This window comes from Lithobates pipiens, unplaced genomic scaffold (genome assembly GCF_037356315.1).
Source record: "Lithobates pipiens isolate NorthernLeopardFrog02 unplaced genomic scaffold, aLitPip1_a1.2 Scaffold_30, whole genome shotgun sequence".
Taxonomy (NCBI): domain Eukaryota; kingdom Metazoa; phylum Chordata; class Amphibia; order Anura; family Ranidae; genus Lithobates; species Lithobates pipiens.
In genome coordinates, this window is record NW_027507791.1 from 39309021 (window position 1) to 39327275 (window position 18255).

The following is an 18255-nucleotide window of genomic DNA, read 5'->3' on the forward strand; positions in this document are numbered from 1 at the left end:
GGTCCAAGACCCTTTAGCCCACCCAGTCACTAGCCGTAACAGTGTAGGGTGAAAAACATCAGACTCTTTATTCAAACACATGTAACAACAGATATACAACTAGGGGACACTCCCCCCTCCCTTGTATTTAGGGTGGGGTAAACTGTCCAATAACAATAGACACACAGGTCAGGTCTATTCAAACTTCCTCAGTAAACAGTCTTATCAGCAGGGAGGGGCTGCTGGAGTAATTCCCCTCCATCTAGACATACATCCCATAATATACTTTTCTCCCAAGGTCAACAGACACAACAGAACAATGGAATACAACCACAACCAAAGTGTCTCCCGTCACAATGACAGTTTTTGCAAACACTTGTAGGGCTGGTGATAGATGATTTCACTTTACATTACATTTGGCTGTACATTGATTTGGCTGTGCTGTTTCTATAGTGGTGCTGCCCATACCTTAAAATTAGGACATTTCTGATATATAAAATCCATTTACATGGGTGCCCAAAAACAGGTCACATTAAAGTGGGATGCTGCCGGTAGAACGGTTTACATAATACACAGATCCTCACTGTATGATTCTGGTCTTCTACACCAAACTGTACCACCAGGCCGGCTCCCCTTGTATATATAGGCCCTGAAGAAGGGAGGTACCACACACATAGAGGGGAAGACATATCATACAATTACATTAACCCTTGCATGCGCCAACCAGAATCTTAAAAAGTAGGTACAAGGCTACAAGCTTTTTACAAAAAGAGGTAAGAAGATTGCGGAAGAATGAATATTAGCCTACAATGTTATCTGCTGGCTAAAAATAAGAATATAAAATGTTAACATATAATAATTCTACATTACCTGACCATTAATAAAACAAGACAATAAGGTTGATTTACTAAAACTAGAAAGTTCAAAATCTGGAGCAGCTTCCCTTTTTTTTTTTACAAAGTTGAATTGAACAATCTGAAGTTAGAATCTGATTGTCTACCATGGACAACTGCGCCAGATTTTGTACTGCCCAGTTTTAGTAAATCTGCACCAATATATACAAAACCCACTTCACATCTTCTTTAGTTTTCAGAACTTAGAATAAACAACGTGATCAGTAAAGTGTGACATTTGTGTTGTGGGTCTCTTCTCAGTTTTTAGTTTAAGAAAACACTTTATTTCCTTCCTGTTATTCTCTCCTCCATGTGTGATCTCAGTCACCACTTCTACTTCCAACGCTCACCGTATTCACTTTATAAGCACATTAGTTTAATCACTCATTATTTTTTTCAGATTAATCAGATCAAGTTTTTTGTCAATATAAGTTCATGTAATAAAGATGAAATTCCCTGGAATTCAGCCAAGACCTTTTCCATGTTCACTTAGATGTTTCATTGAGGTCTTCAGATTCCTAGATGATCTTCTTCTCTACCACTTGTTGTGGAAGTAGATGAAACATACGGCAGCAGATAATACAAATCCAGAGATCACCAGGCGTATAATATTCTGCACCGTGTAATCTGAAGAGAGAACCAGAGATGGAAGTCATGTGATTTTTAGATAATTAAAAAATGCTATTTATGCAATTTTGAACTATTAAAAATTCTGAATGTATATGAAGGATCTGGATTAGCTTCCTTCTCATTGGACAGAAGAAATGACGCTGTTTTATTTTCCAGTAATATGTTCTAACTTATTCCAATAATAGGAGGACAGGTGACACGGGAAGAAATGAAGCTGAACTGGGAGATAAGTGTGTCACTTGCTCAAGAGAAGCATAAATCACAAGACTGGCTGACCAATCCTACAAATCCATTTGTTGGCAAACCATTAAAAAGATGCATTTCCACTTTAAATTTAACTGATTTTTTTACTATGAAAAGCTTTTACAATAATTTCTCTGCCCAGTATCTTCATATTATGGACCTCTCTTTTAGGACGCATTATTGACTTGACCATGACATAAAAGGAAATTAAATTGTGAGAGATTCAATTAGGGTTCCATGTGGAATTAGTGCCCCAATTAGGGTTAGTCCATGTAGATGGAGTTCTTGTGGGAGCGCTAATTCTACTCCATGCGGGTTATTCCATGTGGAATTAGTGCCCCAATTAGGGTTCCAATTAATGTTCATTAGGGACTCTGGCCATTGACACTTGACCAGTATTGACTCCTTTATGGCAGCGTTTTTACTATGTAGAGCTTCTGCAATAATTTTCTGCCCAGTGTCAAAAATTAATATCTTTTAATTAGAGCCTGAACTATTACTGGGCTGGGATCAGTGGTTAAATATAACTGTTGGTTAATGAAGAGAGAAGATACAAGTCCCCAACATCAGGGCCCTATTTGGACACAATGCTGCTGTAAGTCCATCTGAATGATGGAGAAGAAGAAGGCCTTTATTGTTATGACTTCCCTTTACCAAACCCTACCCCTTGTATTGTGATTATTTCAGTATGAACTAATAAGTGATGAGCAAATCAGCTTGGGTTCAGTTCTCAAGCAGTTCATGAATCTTGCTCAAAGTTCACAAACTTGGAAGCAAACACTAGTAAAGTCAATGGATGGGAGGCAAATCTTATTATTCTGGCCATTTTAGGGCTTTTTAGCAAGCTATTCTTAAACAGAAGGTATAGGAAGCTGGGCACTGCCATGGGGTCATGTACCAATGGCAAAAATAAATAAAATAATAATATTTAATTTTAAAAAAGTATCTCTGCCCACACAGAATTATCAGCTCTCTCTAAAAGCTACAACATAAATAGACAATATGGCTGCCATTGTGAGCCCACTCTTTTATAGACAGGACCGAGTAATCTATTATTTTAAATAATTGGTTCTTATTGTTCCTTATTTTTTAGGGTGAACCTGCAGACTTTTTGGCTTGTGATTCAAAACTTTGCAAATCCCACGGCTTTGCCACAAACCAATTGCAATGGTGAACTCAGGCCTCATTCCTAGAGCCAATGCTAGAATGTACTAATGAAGGCAGCACGGGGTCTGCCTTATATTCTCAACTGAATTTCAGCTCTAGATTCCACCAATTAAAAGAGAGAAGAGAGAATCTTTGTGTTCCCGGACGTGAAGATTCTTTTGATTTCTCTAAACTTCCCCACACTTCCTCTCTCCAACAGTTCTCCAACTGAAGGTAGACACAGATTTCTAGAAATAGCTAAAAGATGGAGAGGAAAGGAGAATAAGGGAAGGAAAGAAAGACTAAGGGAAAGAGAATAAGGGAAGGGAATAAAGACTAAGGGAAAGAGAATAAGGGAAGGGAATAAAGACTAAGGGAAAGACAATAAGGGAAGGGAATAAAGACTAAGGGAAAGAGAATAAGGGAAGAATGACTAAAGGAAAGAGAATAACGAAAGGGAATAATGAATAAAGGGGAAGAGAATAAAGGCAGGGAAGAAAGACTAAGGGGGATAGAATAAGGCCGCGTACACACGGGCGGATTGTCTGTCCAACTTAGTCCGCTGAACAGTGTTTCAGCGGACAATCCGCTCGTGTGTGGGCTTCAGCGGACTTTTTCAGCGGACAATCTGACGAACAAAGTCTTACGGAATTTCCGTAAGACAGTCCGTTCAAACTTGGTTTTGTCCGTCCAAACTTGGTTTCAGCGGACAGTCCGCTCGTGTGTAGGCAAGTTGGACGGACTAAGTATGGCGCATGCTCAGAAAGGGTTTACACGGCCGAAGGTTGCATTGCAGTGTATAGGACGTAGTTTTTCTTGTCCCGTCGTACGTGCTGTACACGTCATCGCGCACGCTTTCAGCGGACTGTCTGCTCATCGTGTGTGGTCAAGTCCGTTCATGCTAATTTTGAACGGACTGTCTGTCGGATTGTCTGCCGAACTTAGTTGGGCAGACAATCCGCCCGTGTGTACGCGGCCTAAGGGAATAAAGACTAAGGGAACGAGAATAATGGAAGGGAAAAAACAAACAAAGAGAAAGAGAATAAGGGAAGCAAGAATGACTAAGGGAAAGAGAATAAGGACATGGAAAAAAAAAACAAAGAGAAAGAGAATAAGCAAAGGGAATAAAGACTAAGGGGAAGAGAATAAAGGAAGGGAAGAAAAACTAAGGGAAAAAGAATAAGGAAAGGGAATAATGACTAAGGGAAAGAGAATAAGGGAAGAAAATAAAGACTAAGGGAAAGAGAATAAGGAAAGTGAATAAGGACTAAGGGAAAGAGAATAAGGGAAGGGAAAAATGACAAAGAGAAAGAGAATAAGGGAATGGAATAAAGAGTAAGGGAAAGAAAATAAGGGAAGGGAATAAAGACTTAGGGAAAGAGAATAAGCGAGGGAAGAATGACAAAGGGAAAGAGAATAAGGGAAGCACATAACAAGTAAGGGAAAGAATGACTAAGGGAAAGAGAATATTGGAAAGGAAAAAAGCCTAAGGGAATACTAATGTAAATTGAATAAGGGAAGGAAGACTTATGCCATGTACACACGTAGCAGACTGTCCGCCGGACTTTAAGAACGAGCTACCTGCCCATACACGGCACTTTTGCGGCGGACTAATACGGCGTACTAAGTCCACTGGACTATCCGCCTTATTTTTTAAATGAACGGACTCGCCCACACACGCAAAGGAAAGTCCGCTCATTTTGAGCGCGTCTCCAGGTAGCCGGGGCCAGCGAAGGAGGCGTCGCTGGCCCCGTCACCTGGTATGGATGTCCCTATATAAGTCACTGCACGCCGCGTCCCTGCCATTGTGACTGGAGGCAGCGACGAGGCAACATCTCCAGAAGAGAAGAAGAGAAGAACAGAAGACGGCGACGGCGATGACAGAAGACCGAAGAGGGGGACAAGACCCCCGAAGTCGGAAGAAGAGGGCGGCGGCAGCAAAGAAGAAAGCCGGGCTCCTCTACTAGTAAAAGATCTAGCAGAAGATAGCGAAGGAGTCCGGCAAAGAACCCCCGAAGACGGAAGAAGACTCCCAGAGCTGTGCAATAAACTAATTTAACCCTTGTGTGTTGTGTGCTTTTTTTTACTTTTTTTTCACAGGTGAATGGGTAGGGGTACATTGTACCCCATACTCATTCACACAGGGTGGGGGGCCGGGATCCGGGGGCCCCCTTATTAAAGGGGGTTCCCGGATTCCGATAAGCCCCCCACCCGCATACCCCGACAACCAACGGCCAGGGTTGTCGGGAAGAGGCCCTTGTCCTCATCAAATGGGGACAAGGTGCTTTGGGGTGGGGGGGGGCGTGCGGCCCCCCTTCCCCAAGGCACCCCCCCATGTTGAGGGCACGCAGCCTGGGACGGCTCAGGGGGGGGCGCTCGCTCGTCCCCAGGCCCTTTCCTGGCCGGCCGGGTAGCGTGCTCGGATAAGGGTCTGATATGGACCTAGGGGGGACCCCGCGCCAATTTTTCGGCGTAGGGGTTCCCCATTAAGTCCATACCAGGTGACAGGGCCAGCGATGCCTCCTTCGCTGGTCCTGGCTACCTGGAGCCTCGCTCAAAATGAGCGGACTTTTCCGTCCGTTCATTTCAAAAGTACGGCGGACTGGCACACACACGGCCGGATTGTCCGCTGAAATGCGAGTCCGGCGGACAGATTGGAGTGCAAAAATACTTTCTTAGTCCGCCGGATTGTTTGATCGTGTGTACGAGGCATAAGGGAAAGTAAATAAGGGAAAGGAATAAAAAAAGTATAGATAATAATGTATCACAATGTGTAAATGTTGAGTCTTGGTGCTGCTCATCTTACCCCGCCACCCTAGGCTCTGGCCCACAAGTACCATTATTGTAAACACTAGACACGTGCATTCGTTTTCGTCCGAATGCATTTTTGTCCGAATTTCAGGTATTTTCATTATCGTTTTAACAAACGAAAGTGCATAATCCGAAAAACGAAAGATCCGACATAAACAAATGCTTTATTTTCATTTTCATTGTGACAACAGTTCGATATGGAATAGGAGATTCGACATGATTCTGACAATAACAATCTGTGTCTATTGAACCTTTGGTGGAATGTGCCTAACCTTAAAGAGGAAGTAAACCCTGATGAGTTTACTTCCTCTTTCATTCCCTGCAAAGGCAAAGCATAATGGAGTACTATGCATCGCATAGTAGTCCATTATGTGTCACTTACCTGACACAGGAGCCAGCGAAGTCACCGCTGTCCCCTGTAGTCCGGCGCATCCATCTTCTCGGTGGGTCTCGCAGCTCCACCGCTGTCATTTGGCGAAGCCGTGATGACGTCACTCCCGCGCATGCGCATGGGAGCTGACACGCGCGGCAGCTCCGTCGTTGAAAATGCCGCGCTCAGTGCACCTGCGCGCCGCTGTCTACGTGTGTACGGTGCCTGTCTTCGGGCAAATATCTCCTAAACCGTATAGGTTGAGGAGATATTTCGTGGACCTACAGGTAAGCCTTAATCTAGGCTTACCTGTAGGTCAAAGTGTGTTGTAAGGGTTTACAACCACTTTAACTCTATTAGTCCAGGATTATTCTACATAGAGAGAAAAGATTCGAAGTAGAGAGGAAAGATTCGACATAGAGAGAAAAGATCGCTGCTGGAATTGGGTGGGGGAAGTAAAATAAAAATAATGATGATGATGAATGTTATTGGCTGATTGTAACCAAAGAGGAGGAGCAGTAAAATAGCTGGAACTAAGTACACACGTACATCCAACTTACTTTCACTTACGATTGCTAGCAGAGAGAGACACACAGGCACTGAATAATTTCAGAAGACAGTCAATCTTAGCTGGTCCGTTTGTCAGAGAACCTGAATTATTTAGCAATTAAGCATAGGCACAACAGCAGAACAACAGTGAAGCAAGCTACAGTTCAACTTAACTTTTTCATAATAATCTGCTGCTATTGTGTTAGTGTTGTGAACTTGATAGTGATACTAGTGTTGCTAGTTTTGTGATAGCCTCAGAGGCTGCCCGTGTTGTGGGGGGGGGGGGGGGGGTTTATTATTATAGATTCTATATTTTAGATTGAGATTCTATATACCCTATCTTGTTACCTGTCTGATCAGTGATCACTATCACCAGTCCATTTTCTGTTTGAACTATATACATTCAACATGAACGACAAAGATTCGACAAAGCAGCGAAAAACATACAAACGTCGAATCTTTGGCTTATGGTGTCTGTAGAAAGTTCTAAGAAGATCCGACAGAGCAGCTAAACTATACGGAGTCGTACAGTTTAGCTGCTCCGTCAAATCTTCTTTGAACATTCGACGGACACCATAAGCCTTCAATTACAGATTCAACCTTAATTATTTTGGATTTTCGAACGAATGCATTTTTTTCATGAAAAAGTAAATAAATAAAAACGAATTTCGGGAGTAACTAAATAAATTTATTTTTCGGATGAAAAGGAAATTCCGAAACAAAATATTTCAGTGTGCACATGTCTAGTAAGCACAGCCTTTTTCAGCCCTTAGCTAGGAACTCCTTTCTTTCCTGCGTACTGTATTAGTTTATTTTTTACTGTTTATTGAAGGAACTTTTAAGGAACTGGGGGCTTTAAGATCAAAATGTATTTCCACATGCAAACCCCCACCCCCCAAAACATCCATTGTATTTGCCAGTCTGGAACAAATTACAATGGACTCTCTTCTCCATTGTCTTGATGGTCTAACAGTGCCTGTGGATCTTCTAAAGTCAGCAAGTTGTCAAACTATCTATACAGACTGGGTCTCAGGAGGTATTTATTTTCCATACAGTGATATTAGAGACAGAACATGTACAGATCAGAGGCTAATTCAGTTCATTAAGCTCACCGTGTATCCGCATTATCTGGATATAGAGCCCATCACTCATCTTCTTCACAGTGCCGGACGCCGTCCTCACTTCACAGGTATATTTCCCAGAATCCTCCAGCTGAGATGACGGCACTCTGTATGTATCAGATACATCGTATCCCCGCACAGTCCGTCCATCTCTGTAGAAGGCAAAGTGCAGCTCTGTGCCGCCTCTGAGCGGATCCAGTCTGATGTCACATCTCACCGTCATCTCATCTCCTTCTATTACCCAATAAGCAGTTATTTTTATTTCCGGATGGGAGAAGAGCTCTGGAAGAGGAAATTGTTAGAAATGATAAATTATGGGAATACATTATTTATTCTCTAAATGTTGATAATCACACAATGCTGTGCAGTTGGCCTTTTGTATCCACCACAATAATACACGTCATTAGAGAACCCAGTAAGGACAGCTTTGTCACAAGTCATTTATTCTATTTGTTTGTATATTTAAATGGTGAGTGGTAAACCGAGACACGGGAGGAAGCCAACACAATCATACAAATTTCAATCGGGCAATCTACCGAATGATAACGGGGCTCAGAGCTCCAGTGCTGTAAGGGAGTCCCCCTGTATAAAGTATTAAAGTGGTTGTAAACCCTTCCATATACCCAGTGAAGGGACTGGTCTCAGGTGATACACAGAGATGAAACAAATCCTCCTACATAAGTTGTAAATGTTTAATGCGAACTTCTCTTCTCTACAGCTGTTCAAAGTCCAGAATTTATAAAGCTTGTAGAGCAATAAAAAGGGGGGTGGAGCTGAAGATACATCAGTGAGGAGAGCTCTGAGAGCTGATTGGAGGGAAAGGACACACCCCCTTCACATAGGATCAGAGCTGAGGCTGTCAATCAGCATGGATCATCACACATTGGATGTTGGCAGATCTGAGAGTATTTGGGTTTTCTGCTCATACAAGAAGACCCGATCAAATGCTGGATGTGCTCCACTGATATGCTGATAAAAATGAGGACATTTGGAAGCGAATGAGGAAGGTGGTGATTAACCTCCTTAGCGGTAATCCCGAGTCTGGCTCGGGTTGGAATTTTAATTACAATAGCGGGAACCCCGAGCCAGACTCGGGCTTGCACCGCTCGATGCAGGGGAGGACACAGGTAACGTTACTTACCTTGTCCCCTGGATCCAGCGATGTCCTCCGCGCTGTGTGATCGAGCCGTCCTGCGCTCGATTCACAGTGCCAAATGCCGCCGAGCTCCGTTCCCTGCGACGTAAAAGACACAAAACACACACAACACTGTAATCTTACAGATTACAGTGCTGTAGTAAAAAATACACACCCCCTTTGTCCCTAGTGGTTTGTGCAATGCCCTGCATGCACTTTTATATTATAAATACAGTTTTTTACTGCTTGGAATTTGGAGATTGTCCATAGCAACCAAAACATGTCCCTTTTTCATTTTTTTTTGGATTTGATTACATTATTGAATAATTTTTAGTATTCTTTATTATATTATAAACTTTATCATACCCGGGATGTCTGCTAGACTCTGGTTTGAAGAGATTTCAGAGCGTTATTCCTAAGAATTACAGGACTACAAAATAAAAGCCAGATTTCCATGCAAAATAATTGTACCGCTTTCAGCACCTTATTCCAGACTGAATCATACCGCCAGGGAGGTTAAAGGGGCTGTAAAGGTACATTTTTAAAAAAATTTTAAGGCTGTGTTCACACCTGTGAATTTGATGTGAGTTTCGACGCATTCAATTCACATGATAGGAGATTGTGACCGTCTCCCTATGGAGCCGGTTCACATATCTCCATTGTGGTTGCATAGGAACGCTGTGCATCTTTTACTCCATTTCACGGCCAAATTCCGGCAAAAATTTTACCCTGATTCATACCTGAAACAGAGATGAGGGACGCATCAGACCCCCTGCTGCGAGCCGCATCCGTTGGAGGTGGGAACCCAGCCTTACATAACAAACACATCTATACTTGCCTACTCTGTGCAATGAAATCACACATAGCAGGGGTGGGAACCTCCGCCCGCCGGCGCTCCTGGTCCCTCTTCTCTGGTCAGTGCCCCCCATAAGAAGCTGCTTCCCATGGGGGGCACTTGTGTGTGATCACACCTGAGTCCTTTGATACCAACGGTTCCTGGTGCCCCAGAAAGGCCAACGAGACTTGGAAGTGAGGGGGGAAAAGATTTGCAGACGTGCACAGCTCTGAGGGCTCAGGAAATTAAAGGGGGGCTAAGGATCCTGTGTTTTCTGCTGTATGGAGGAGCACTGTTATCCCAGCTCCCTCCTCACTGACACTTCTCCTATCTGGGCTTGTATCGGGTGTGGGTACAATGTTCATGGGGGGCAGCCTGGGGGGCACAGAGAGCTTTCCAACCCCTTACTACTCCTGTAAGATTGGAGGGGGGCTGTTAGTGCTAGGAAGGGAAGGGTAATGGGGGGATTTGTGCTAGGAGGAGGAATGGGGGATGTATGTATTAAGGGGCTGAATTTGGAAATTTGTGCTAGGAGAATTGGGGAGCAGGGATTTGTGCTGGGAAGGGAGATTTGGAGAGGGTTGTGCTAAGAGGACAGATTTAGGGGATTTGTGCTAGGTGTGGGGATTTTTGGGAGAGGATTTGTACTAGGAGGAGAATTTGGAGGGGGGTTTACATCTAGGAGGGGGCTTTGGGGGAGAAGATTTGAGCTAGGAGGGGAATTTTGGGGAAGAACATATACCAGGAGGGGCATGGGGGGGGTATTTTGGGGAGAGGATTTGTGCTAGGAGGGGGTTTTGGTGGAAGGATTTACACTAGTAGTGGGGATTTGGGGAGAGGGAGTTTACACTAGGAGGGGGGATGTGGGGGAGAGGATTTGTGCTAAGAGGGGGGTTTGTGGGAGAAGATCTGTGTTAGGAGGGGTGATTTGGAGGAGAGGATTTGTGCTAGGAGGGGGGATTTGGATTGGGGAATTTTTGCATCTTTGTTTGGGGAGCATTTTAACTTTCAGAAGGAATTTATGTTTGGGGTGAGCGTATTGATTAGAGCTGTTTTTTTGGGGGGCAAGGCGGCACTTCAGAATTCTCTGCCTATGGGCTCCTGAGATGTAAATTGGGGCCAGTAGATGGAAGAATAACACATGGAGGGGGTGAAGATTCAAGAAATGGGGGGTGATATCTAAAGTGATTCCAAAGCTTCATTTTTTTATGAAATAATAAACATGTGATACTTACCTGATCTGTAATAATCTCTCTCCTCCTCTTCTGGGGTCCCCTGCTGGCGCTCTCGGCTCCTCCTCCCTTCTGAGTACCCCCATAACAAGCTGTGTACTATGGAGGGGTTCATGTGATTACACCCCCACTGTCCATAGACACACACCCCACTCCCTCCTCACAGAATTGGATTGGCTGCAGCAGGAGCCAATGGCTGCCTCTGTGTGCTGTGATTGGAGGAAGAGAGGAGAGAGGAGTGCTGGTGGGGTCAGTGCTGGATAGAGAGAGGTGACAGGTAAGTGTTTGGGGGGAAGCACAGAAGGGAACGTTCTTTTACCTGAATGCCGAGAATGGAAATCTTTAGTCTTTACAACCAATTTTCTTCTTTTTATTTCTGCAACAGAATCACTTCACAGATCATATTATTTCTGGGAGTTCACCTTCCTCTGGATCTACTAATATTTCTAAGAATACAGTTTATATACGACATTCATTTACCTTTCACAGAGATAAAGGATTCATCTGAGTCCTCTATCACAATTGACTCATCATAACGTAATTGTATTTGTTTAGTACATTTGTACCGTCCAGACTGACTCCTCGTTATATTAGGAATATGGAATGTGGAGTCGGATTCTGATGATTTTATCTCCTGATCATCCTTGTAGAATTTTGGGTTTATTGCCTTAAAATATTTCATATGATGACATCTCAGAGTCAGGGGGTCTCCTTCATAGATGGCAGATGGAGGTCTCTGCAGGAGGACAAGATCTGAAATGTAATAAAATGATACTTTAGGTTGTTCTATTCACACCCAACAATCTGTAATGATGGAGATGAGATGGACGACTCACGTTCTGTAACATTTAGGAAGACGGGATCACTGATATCACCACCGATGGTCTGGCACTGGTAATCTCCTCTGCCCTCCTCTATTGAAGATCTAATGATATGAAGTCTCTGTTGATCTCCAGGTATTGGTCTCTTATCTTTGTACCAGTGATAGGTCCGGGGCTCCTCTGGTACAGTAGACGGCACATCACATGTTAGAGTCACATTGTCATAGAATATTATATTCCCCCAGTTGGGTGTGAAGGTCACCATAGGTTTGATGGCCCCTCCTATAGAAGAAAAGAGATCACACAGAACACATAGAGAGCACAGTGTGCAGCAAAACACAGAGAGGTGAACACATCTTGTATGAGAAAAATAAATTCTCTATAGAAATGGGAATGTTTGTAGTCCTGGGCACAGAGATTTCCTCGCACGTTGGTAGATCTTTATTTTAAACAATGAAAACGTCTCCTCTTAAAGTGATATTAAAGGCACATATTTTTTTTTTTTATCAATTGTATTTTTATTGAAAATTTTCAGAGAGAATATACAGAGGGAAGTATAACAACAAATGATTGTCAGTGTCAACAATGTTACAGACCATAGGCCAAAGAGCAAGAAAAGAAAAATAAGCAGAAAATAAACAGAAAATAAACACAGTAATATAATGGTCAGGCAATATCAAGTCACAGGCTCAGTTAAAGCAATAATGCATCTGGCAACGGGGGGGACGGGGGGGAAGAGTCAGGAGGGGGGGGTGTAGGAGAGAGTCCAATGGGTGGGTAGGCCAGATAGCTACGTGTCTGCAAGAAAAGCATAGCCAACCACTGGATCTGGGGTACGCTCATTTCCGGGAGGAGCCTATACCAGACTGAGGCATCCTCGGGGAGAGACATATACTGGCGAGGGGGGGGGGTAAGGAAAGACATCAGGTAATCCTTAAGGGGGGGCTGTAGGGAGTCCCGGATTAAGTTGGGAATGGTCCCATAAGTCCCAAACTTGGGAAAAGCTAGGCAAAGTATCATGAATAACAGCGGTAAGGTGCTCCATCCTACAGATCTGTTCCAGCGTTTGCAATATCTGTGGGAGTGTTGGCGGGGACTGCGACAGCCATCTGACTGGTATGGCCCGTCTTGCTGCCAATAGAATATAGCCTAAGAGTTTCTGAACATTGGCAGGCAGGTCGGGAAAGAGTAAGCCTAACAGAAAGTGGATTGGGGTTAGAGGAAGGATGGTGTCGGACAGTTCTTGCAAATATACATGGACCGAGGACAAAAAAGGTTTAATGACCGAACATTCCCAGAAGATGTGAAAAAGAGATCCAATAGCCTTCCGACATCTCCAGCAGAGTGGGGAAGCCCGGGGATCGTATTTATGTAGGAGCTGTGGGGTCCTGTACCAAAACATCAGGATTTTATATATTGTCTCTTTCTGTTCTACACATCGAGACGATTTAGAGGCAGTCTCCCAAATTTTCAGCCACTGGGGGGTGGTAATGGTCTAGCCAAGAAGCCGAGACCACTTACGCATATAGAGGTGACCTGGGCCAGAAAGAGAGGGAGAGGCCTGTAAATACTTGTAAATCTCAGAGATGAGTCTCGTTTGGTGTGGACCTTGGGAGCAGAGAAGTTCAAAAGGGGTAGGGTTATTCAAGGTAAGGGTGGGGTTTTTGGAGCTAAAGTAATGTCTGATTTGAAGATAGGAGTAAAAAAACCCTTGGGGACCTGAAATTTACGTTGAATGTCAGCGAAGGATAGAAGCGAATGCGTAAGTGGATGTACCAGGTTACGAAGTTGGAAAACGCCCGCACGTGTCCAAGGGAGCATGTGTGGGTAAGACAGGCTGTCCGGGATGTCAGGGTTGAACAATACGTTTAATAATGGCGAGCACAGAGAGGTCAGGGAGAAACGTTGGGCACATTTCTTCCAAATAGAAAGGGTAAAGAGCATGGGGCGGAGAGAAAGGTTCCTAAGTTGATGTATGGAGGTTTCCAATTCTGCCCAAATCAGCGAGCAGGGGTGGACCGGGGTAGTAATGCTCATTTCAATGTCAGACCACACACTGGATGACATTCTATGGGACCATACTATGACCGGTTTCAAGTGTGTAGCATAATAATATTTAACCACTTGCTTACTGGGCACTTAAACCCCCCTCAGTCCCAGACCAATTTTCAGCTTTCAGCGCTGATGCACTTTGAGTGACAATTACGCGGTCATACAACACTGTACCCAAATGAAATTTTTATCATTTTTTTCCCACAAATAGAGCTTTCTTTTGGTGGTATTTAGTTACAGCTCGGAGTTTTATTTTTTGCTAAACAAACAAAAAAAGATGCAAAAAAAAAAAAAAAAAAAATCATGTTTTAATAGTTTGTTATAAAATTTTGCAAACGGGTCATTTTTCTCCTTCATTGAAGTGCGCTGATTAGGCGGCACTGATAGGCTGCATTGGTGGGCACTGATGGGCTGCATTGGTGGGCACTGATGGGCTGCATTGGTGGGCTCTGATAGGCTGCACTGGTGGGCACTGATAGGCATAGTTAAGGCGGCACTAATAGGCACAGATAAGGCGGCACCGATGGGCACAGATAAGGCGGCACTGATGGGCAAAGATGGGCACAGATAAGATGGCACGGATGGGTGGCACGGATAAGTGGCACGGATGGGTGGCACGGATGGGCACTGATAGGTACCACAGATAGATGGGACTGATGGGCACTGATAGGTGGCACTGATAGGTGGCTCTGATAGGTGGCACCTCTGGGCACTGATGGGCGGCACTGCTGGGCACTGATGGGCGGCACTGCTGGGCACTGATGGGCGGCACTGGGGTGCAGCACCTTTGAGGCAGATTTTGGGTGGCACTGTGGGTGGCACTGTGGGTGGCACTGTGGGCACTGCTGGGTGGCACTGTGGGCACTATGGGCACTGCTGGGTGGCACTGACAGGGGGGCACTTACTTTATTTCAGGATGGCACTGCGGGTGGCAGGTGTGCACTGGCAGGGGGCAGGTGTCCGTTTGAATTGCTGGCCGTGATCGGGACTGATGTCCCGAACACGGCCGCCGGCGATCGGCTTTTTTTTTTTCTCCTCGCGCTGTCAGCGCGAGGAGGAATACTAGCCGATTACCGGCTCCGTTTTATCACATGATCAGCTGTCATTGGCTGACAGCTGATCACGTGATAAGGGGTCGGGATCGACCCCTTACACGGATCGGTGATCAGGCGAGTCTCACGGACTCGCCGATCACAGAGCGCGCCGCGCGCGCCCCTCAGGGGGCGCGCAGGCCGCTCGTAACCGGGACCACGTCAATAGACGTAGTCCCGGAAATGTGGGTCCGCGCTGTTGCCGTAATTTTGCAATAGCGCGGATCCCAAGTGGTTAAGGAGGTCCGGGGCCCCCAGTCCACCTCTAGCTCTGGGAGTGAGCACTACGGACTAGCTATCCTGTGGGCCTTCATATTTTTTAAATAACAAACACGTTATATTTACTTGCTCTGTGTAATAGTTTTGCAGAATCCAGATCCTCCTCTTCTCAGGTCCCTTCCAGGCACCCCTGGCCCCTCCCTCCTGCCAAGTGCCCCATAGCAAGAAGCTTCCTATGGGGGCATCCAAGCAGGCCTGTTCCCAAGCCGCGGTTCTGTGTCCATTCACACATGTAGCACAGCTCTACCCCACCCCCACTCTCTCCTAATTGGCTCATTGGCTATGACTGACAGTAACAGGAGCCAATGGCTCAGCCAATGAGGAGGAAGAAACCTGGGAGAGCAGCTGCTCTCATGTACATTGCTGGATCGGGATAGAGTAAGTATTGTAGGTCTGATTGGGGAGGGGGACTGCTACATGCTGAAAGTTTTTAAAGTTCATGCATAGAAGGCATTAAGGTAAAAAACCTTGAGGATTAACTTTCCCTGCCTGAGCCATTTAAAAAAAAAAAAAGCTGACACCTAAACATTTTATTACCTTAGAGCAAGGAATGCTTTAAGGTAAAAAAATGTTTAGACTTTACAACCACTTTAAAAAAAAAAAAAGGTTACCCTAACCTTTCATATTCCTGATATGTTCCTGCTGTAGCATGTACTTGTATGAGGAAGTCTCCTGCTCCCTTTGTATTGCTTTCTTTATGTGAAATCCCTGGTGATCCTACCAGTCCCTCTGCTTTCCTATAACAAACTGAACACACTAAAGAGGAGAGCAAAGCATGGTCAGTTCCCTAGCTGTGCTGGGAACCAGTGGCAGCTGGCAGTATATTTTTTTGGGGGGGCACAAACCATGCACTCATATCCAGCCCCCTCAGTCAGTCAGTCATCAGCCCCACAGTTACCCAATCTAGGTCGCGGGCAGCGCCTCCTCTGGGTGGCAGGCAGTGACTTCCACTGCATCTCCTCCTCTTAATTGGTGGCCATTAGGATCACTTCTCCTCTCAGCCAATTGGGTGACAGGTCTCAGGGCCCGTAACCTGATTGGCCAGGGGGTGAATCAGGAAGACAGCAATGAATATTCATTTGCAAATGTCACACAACTGGGTGGGCTCGGGGCACAGTGCTCTGCACCCCAAGCCCATCCTTTTTTGAAGCCCTTTTAGAGCCTCAAGCTCTAATCATTTAATTCCAAAAAAAAGAAAACCCCGATTGGAATCCATGTGACCGGTGCCCTGCATGTAGATTAGGGGCTGGGCCCATGGATTAGAGGGGCAGCGCCCTGTACCCTGTATGGATGGACCACCACTGCTGGAATCTCAGCCTGCTCTGGGTTAGGGGGTGACGTCACATCCGGTTGAGCACATGACGAGTCTCCGGAGAGGACGGTGGGGCGGTTTCTCTACACACATAGAGGATGATTGGGCCGGTGGAGCTGACTGTGGCTGCATACAGGCCGATCGAGCTGATGCTGGTCTGGGCACTTTAGAAATTCTATCAAATTTGAACTTTAAAAAATTTTGTTGAATTTAAGTTCAACCCAAATTAAAATCTCAGCACTGTGGACCTTCCCAACAAGCATTTCTGTGATATATTCAAACAAAAGTTTAAGTGTAATTGTGTGCAAATTTTGGCTTACCCGCGCTGATTTTGAAAACTTCTTGAAAATGGTAATTAATGACCCAAACCCCTTCACATAGATCACTCAGAAAACTTTAGGCTCACATGGATTTTTTTTTATATTATTAGTGATATTTATGGTATCGGTTTTAGTTCTGTACTCACCAGATTTTCCCATGTTTAAAGCTGAAAATAAAAAATACACGATTTAGGAAATATCATGTACAGTATATGTCATTATGTGTTTTTGTCATTTTGTTCTCTTCCAATTTCAGTGAAAATGTATACAATTCTAACAAGAATATTGTTATGATCCAGATTTTCTCAAGTCAGAAGAACATTGGAACTGTCACTCTTTCTTCACAAATACAATTTAAAAAACGAAAGCATGGTTTGGTGAGGTTGGATTAAGCAATCAGACCTTATGTAGCCACTCCACAATAGTGTAGGCATCAAATGCCCTCATATTCACCCCATAAGCCCCCTTATAACAGTGATTGGGCATATTACCCTTCAGATCCTCCCATGCTTCCATCGTAACCTTCTTACCAAGACTCGTCTTTTATGCCTTATGCATCCACCATCCAACCCACCACCATCACTTATATGAAGCTCTTTTTTTATCATCAACTTCCTCTTCACCCTTGTTCGGTTCAAATCAAACTTTGAAGTATGTATTCACCTTGTCCCCAAACCAGGCACCCTCATTCAGCTCCCCTAAGGAGGGATCAGACCCCTACCTCTCAAAAGCTGTATAAGTTAACCTGAGTGGTGGAGATACAAGGCTGGGATCTACTAGGAAAATATGAAATGAGACAAGGGCCACTCAGCAGAAGAATGAGGACACATACCCCCGTGATTGGGAGCCTTCTAGCCTGTGTGACAAGACCATGGACAGAGCTTACAATCAATAGTTATAAAGCAGCACTAGTCAACAGATACAAATATAATAAGTGTATCTTGTGTAGAACCTTCAACAGGTTCAAAGAAATGAGATGATTTGTGTATTCCACATAATCTCAAAGAAAAGACACTCTACCAATACTCACATAATGTAAAGAATAAAAAACGTTCTACTTACACAGGAACATGATGGCGAGGAAGACAGACATGGTAGCTGGTACCTGAAAGTTATGACTGCCTTTCTGAGAATCAGAAGTTTTGACCATCTTCTCACTTCCTGAGTGTTATTTATAGACATTTTACCAGAGTTAAAAACCAATCTCGACAAAGTAGGTAGAAAAAGTAGGTAGAAACAGTATAGCGGATCAGATGTCATTTCTGGTTTATATGATATGATAGTCTAAACAAAACTCATAATACATTTTAGGGAGGACAATGCTGGCCTTGTACCCGGTAGAGTTGGGCTGAACACCCCCTCCTCCGGTTAACACCAAAACTCCCAAACAGAAAAAAGTTCTGACCCGAACAGAAAACCCTATTAAAGTCTATGAG

General features: G+C 44.4%; 1 protein-coding gene across 1 annotated transcript; it reads right to left on the reverse strand.

The window, feature by feature from the left end:
• Positions 1-1407: 1407 nt before the first annotated feature.
• On the reverse strand, positions 1408-17969 carry LOC143942178 (Fc receptor-like B). Its single transcript, XM_077463435.1, has 6 exons — positions 17882-17969; positions 16966-16986; positions 11781-12047; positions 11425-11697; positions 7734-8024; positions 1408-1499 (listed from the first exon to the last, which is right to left on the reverse strand). The coding sequence occupies exons 1-6, from the start codon at positions 17967-17969 to the stop codon at positions 1408-1410; spliced, it is 1032 nt and encodes a 343-aa protein (XP_077319561.1).
• Between the last annotated feature and the right edge of the window lie 286 nt (positions 17970-18255).

Excerpts from the sequence above, each read along its gene's own strand:
- LOC143942178 (XM_077463435.1), bottom strand. The coding sequence starts at position 17,969 with ATGGTCAAAACTTCTGATTCTCAGAAAGGCAGTCATAACTTTCAGGTA. Across the intron at positions 11,698-11,780 it reads CTTCCTAAATGTTACAGAAC|ATCTTGTCCTCCTGCAGAGA; the intron begins GTGAGTCGTCCA and ends ATTACATTTCAG. Across the intron at positions 1,500-7,733 it reads CCAGATAATGCGGATACACG|ATTACACGGTGCAGAATATT; the intron begins GTGAGCTTAATG and ends TTCTCTCTTCAG.